A 5,579-nucleotide genomic window follows, 5' to 3' on the forward strand; every position below is an offset into this window, starting at 1 on the left:
TTCTATAAATAAATGCTTGTGATTACATACTATTACAAACTTTCAAATACACACAATTCTACAAAGATCCACTGGTCAATAAATCAACAACAGTAGTAACTAGCTATGCTTTAATATAATCCTCCCACATGGTACAGACAATCTCTTTACGTCGAGCATGAGTCTTTTTTTATTTTGCAAAAGTTAAAATTATGCGTTTTTCTTTGTAAAATATAAACTTATGAATCAAGTTTTAAATTTTAGAAAATTGAAAACATAAACTTGGAATTGAAATTCTACCTTTGAGGTGAATTTGGGAAAAAAATTCAAATTGAAGTTAAAAGTTTTGTTCAAATATCATAAAGAAACAAAAATTTCAATCAAAACTTCAAATTTGAAGTCCAAATTATATGGCCTTAATAATTAAGACCCTTTCGATAGAATGCTTACATTTCATATGCATGTCCAATCTCAACTTTATTTTTCAAAAACTATTTTTTAATGCAACTTCAAAACTATTTTTTTCAAGTTTCAACCAAATCTATGTCCGAACGCTAGATTAAACTCTATTCTGCATTATTGTCTTAATTCTTTATTAAATAGTGGCAGGTTGCCCTATAAATTCTCAAGCTTTCTTGAATTATTGCAAGTTCAACTGCAATCATCCATTAACAGTGATGGATATATCTTGGGTTTTCATAGCATTGGGCGCGTGGCTACTAGCATTAGTTTTTCTCTCAAAAAATTTCAACCAATATCCCAAAAGGAAACTACCACCAGGTCCAAGGCCATGGCCAATAATTGGCAATCTGAACCTCCTTGGTTCACTCCCACATAACTCTTTGCACCATCTTTCACAAAAATATGGAGACTTAATGCTCCTAAAATTTGGTTCCAAGCCTGTTCTAGTAGCATCATCTCCAGAAATGGCTAAAGAGATATTGAAAACACATGATGCTATCTTTGCTTCTCGCCCTGCATTAGCTGCTGGTAAGTACACTAGCTTTAACTACTCAGACATGATGTGGGCACCTTACGGTGCACATTTGCGTCAAGCTAGAAAAATCTGCCAAACCGAGATATTTAATCCCAAGAGGCTTGATTCATTAGAGTATATTCATGTTGAGGAAAGACGAACTTTGATTTCTCGTCTTTTTCCTCTCTCAGGAAAACCAATTTTGCTTCAAGACCATTTACCTCGATTTACCCTTCGCGCTATAAGTAGGTTGCTTATGAGTGGCAAGTACTGTAGTGATGATTCAATAGTAACACTTCAAACATTGCAATTGATGTTGGATGAGTGGTTTTTTCTTGGTGGGGTGATTAATCTTGGGGATTGGGTACCTTGGCTTAGTTGGTTCGACTTGCAAGGGTACATAAAACGAATGAAGGCGTTAGGGAAGAATTTGACAGAATATTACAAATATGTACTTGAAGATCACAAGGCAAAGAGGCAAACAGAGGAGAATTATGTTCCAACGGACATGGTTGATGTTCTGTTGCATCTTGCTGATGACCCTAGTCTTGAAGTTAAGCTTACTACCGATAGCATGATGGGAATAATACATGTAAGTTTGCTTATTTGTTCCGCTTAGTACATTCATTGCCCCTTAAACTTGCCAGTAAAATTTATTTAGACACTTAAACTACGGCTTGTTCTGATTGAGCACTTGCAAAGATGATAAAGTGTTTCTATTAGACACTTTCAGTTAATTCTGAAAAAAAGTTGAGCATGTTTTCAAGCGTCTCTTAGTTAGTTAAGTTAATCACATAAAATATGTCACTTTCTTCAATTATACACATTATCCTTAATAACCAGTAAAACTTCAAGCCTGTTCCAATTGAGGCTGATGTGCATAAATAAAGGAGATGACATATTTTATGTGGTTAACTTAACTACCTAATAAACGCTTTAGAACACGCGCAAAACACTTTTCAAAATTTGAACTGAAAGCGTCTAATAGGAACACTTTACCGTGTGTTCAGGTACTAAATTGAGATAAGCCGTAGTTCGAGTGTCTAAATGAAATTTACTGACAAGTTTAATGAGTTGTCAATGCATTAAACTAGAAATAATATTTCATGACAATATCAAAGAAGATTGATAGACCATTTTCTTTGTTGTTTATACTTGTTTTTTTTTTTTTTTTTTTGCTTTCTTTTTCTATCAATGCCAGGATTTGCTAGCTGGTGGAACAGATACTTCAGCAGCAGTAGTAGAATGGGCATTTCAAGAACTTTTGAGGAGACCAAACATCATCGACAAGGCACACCAAGAACTTGATGTGGCCATTGGAAAAGAAAGATGGGTAGAAGAAGAGGACTTCTCTAAACTACCTTATCTAGAAGCCATAATTAAAGAGACATTTAGACTGCACCCTTTAGCTGCATTGCTTCCTCCCCGTTACTCCCTTGAGGACTGCAATGTTGCTGGTTATGACATACCAAAAGGGACACTTGTTTATGTAAACGCATGGTCTTTAGGAAGAAATCTAAAGTATTGGGATAGGCCAGAAGAGTTTATTCCAGAAAGGTTTATTGAAAATAACGTAGACATAAAAGGGCAAAACTTCACAATGTTACCATTTGGTTCTGGAAGGAGGAAGTGCCCTGGGTATAGCCTTGGTATTAAGGTTGTTAGGACAACAATGGCTAACTTGTTACATGGATTCAATTGGAAGTTACCACGAGATATGAAGCCAGAAGATATAAGCATGGAGGAGATTTATGGATTAAGTACACACCCAAATAAGCCCATATCTATGATCATGGAACCAAGACTTCCCCTCCATCTTTATTACTAGTACTTTTTGTTATGTTCTTCTCAATCTTGTTCAGTTTAAGTTGTATGTGTTGAAAAAGTAAACTAAATTCATCTCAAGTACATGAGTTTACTTAGTTCATGTATTATGTATTAAGAAATTAATGAGGATGCATGTATGATCTTGTACTAGAATAAGTATATGATAGAAGGATTACTATAAATACCTAGCCTCTATAGTTATTTTATGTAAGTTAAGTTGGTGAAAGAATATATACCGCACTTATGTTCAAAGAGAATGATTGATTATATAAGCAAGTAGGGTGAAGTAAAGAATTTTTTTTTCCTTCACTTGTTTTTGAAAAAGAATTTGAGTAATATATGTCGTCTCCTCCTTGAATTTCCAATAGTATGCTATAGGGGTGGGAATAAAAATAGAAAAATTGGGCCTAACCGAACTAATTTGCTTCTTTGATTTCGATTCTTCAGTCGGTTATCGGCTTTAGTTTTTAAAAAATTTGGTTTTCGGTTTCAAAGTCTCGATATTTCGGTAAAATCGAATATCAATATTTTGGATGAGGCTCCCCTCCGGTGATAGGTCTATCAAGTTCCATCAGTTGGGCTTTATATTGCTTACATCTGTCCCCTAAAAAATTCAATGGACCAGATTAATATATTAACTAAATGAGTTTAACCATGGTCAATTATTCTCTCTCTTACCATCCTCTCCATTTTCTCCCTTGATCCTAAGCCCATCAACCGGTTCGGGTTAACCGGTTCAAACCGGTAACCGGAACCGGTTGAACCGGTTTCGTTTAACCGTTTATTAAATATCGGTCCGGTTTCGATTTTTTTGGAACCGGAACTGGTTAAACCGGAACCGGACCGGTAAAACTGGTTGAATTAATTTTTTTTTTTTTAAATGCATCCGTTGGGCCGGGTGTTGGACCTTTGGCCAACGGTCCATTTGCAAAAATGGCCGTTGCCAAACGGTTCCAAACCCCCATTTTGGCCCCCCCAACCCCCCAATTTTTTTTTTTAACACTTTAACCCATCCCCCACCCCTATATAAACCCCTCTCCATTTCTATTTTAATCCACACCAATTCACTCTTCTCTTTCTCTCAATCTCTAGATTATAGTTACTTTGCAATAATTAGCCACTTTAAATTTCTCTCAATTAAATATTATAAAGTCTTATTATAGTTTCAATTATTAATTTTGCAATTATAATATTATTGGTGGAGTTGGTGATTTTGCAACAATCCGAAGTAGCTTTGGTGGATTTGCAATTCTTGCCGCCTTCACTTTGTTGGAAATTAGTCCGGCAATTTGGTATCTTCGTTCTAACTCTATCTTTATTTTTCGCAATTTAATTTACGCAATTTAATTTGTTGCAATTTATTTTCTTGTGATTTATTTGAGTGTGATTTAAATTAATTCTATTTAATAATGGCGAAGAGATTTAGACGTGGTGCCGGTAGTAGTGGTATTGTTAGGGGTGGGTTTAATGAGGAAACATTTGTGGAAGAAACACCTAATTTAGGTATTGATGTTGGTGGAAATAATCCACTTTTAGATCATGAGGCAATGCAACAACATTATACCGATACTTTTAAGAGTATACTTATAATATAAATATACTTAATTTATAAAATACGAATTTATAAACTTAAAAAAAAATTAAGCTATAAATAGCTTAAGTTATAATATATGAGTATATATAGTATATATATAACTTAAACTTATATATATATACATATATATATATATATATATATATATATACACACACATATATAGATATATATATATGTATGTATATGTATATATATAACCTAAGTATATTGATATATATATATAAGTATATTCTTAGTATATATATATATATATCAATATACTTAGGTTATATATATATATATATACACACACACACACACATATATATATATATATATATATACACACACACACACACACACACACACATATATATATATATGTGTGTGTGTGTGTGTATATATATATATATATATATATATATACACACACACATATATATATATATATATATATATATGTATATATATAACACACATATTGACATATATATATATATATATATATATATATATATCAATATATATATATATATATACACACACACACACACACACACACACACACACACACACACACACATATATATATATATATATATATATATATATATATATAATATATATATATATATATAAGTATATTCTTATATATTTTAGGTATATGTAGTATAACTTAAGCATATAACTTAATATATATATATATATATATATATATATGTATATCTTTATTCGTTAGTCCGTAAATATATAAACTTTATTTATAAACTTATATGACATATGTAAATATACCTACAATATACTAATAAATACTAATATATATATATATATATATATATATATATATATATATATTATACAAAAAAAAAAAAAAAGAGGTTTTGGACACTTTTGAACCGGATCGGTCCGGTTTCGATTATTTAACCTGTGAACCGGAACCGGACCGGTCCGGTCCGGTTTCGGTTATTTAACTGGTAAACCGGAACCGGTGGCCGGTTTGTTAACCGGTTACCGGTCCGATCCAGTTCAAACCGGTTAACAGGTTTACTTGATCCACTGTCACCAATTTACTTGTTGAACCATGATAACTATGTTATCTACAAAGAAAATCCAGATTTAAGGTTCTATTAACCAAAAACAACAGCTATAACAAGAAGAAACATTGAATTACATAATAATCCAAAAATAAGTACGTTCATCATCTTTTCCGTTCTTTCAAGT

At 32.2% G+C, this 5,579-nt stretch overlaps 1 protein-coding gene across 1 annotated transcript; it reads left to right on the forward strand.

The window, feature by feature from the left end:
• The first annotated feature begins 471 nt into the window (after positions 1 to 471).
• On the forward strand, positions 472 to 2,964 carry LOC132033875 (trimethyltridecatetraene synthase-like). The gene is made up of 2 exons (XM_059424009.1): positions 472 to 1,547; positions 2,157 to 2,964. The coding sequence occupies exons 1-2, from the start codon at positions 657 to 659 to the stop codon at positions 2,781 to 2,783; spliced, it is 1,518 nt and encodes a 505-aa protein (XP_059279992.1). The 5' UTR covers positions 472 to 656; the 3' UTR covers positions 2,784 to 2,964.
• Positions 2,965 to 5,579: the final 2,615 nt, after the last annotated feature.

The sequence above is a fragment of the Lycium ferocissimum genome, chromosome 10, assembly GCF_029784015.1.
Source record: "Lycium ferocissimum isolate CSIRO_LF1 chromosome 10, AGI_CSIRO_Lferr_CH_V1, whole genome shotgun sequence".
Lineage (NCBI taxonomy): Eukaryota > Viridiplantae > Streptophyta > Magnoliopsida > Solanales > Solanaceae > Lycium > Lycium ferocissimum.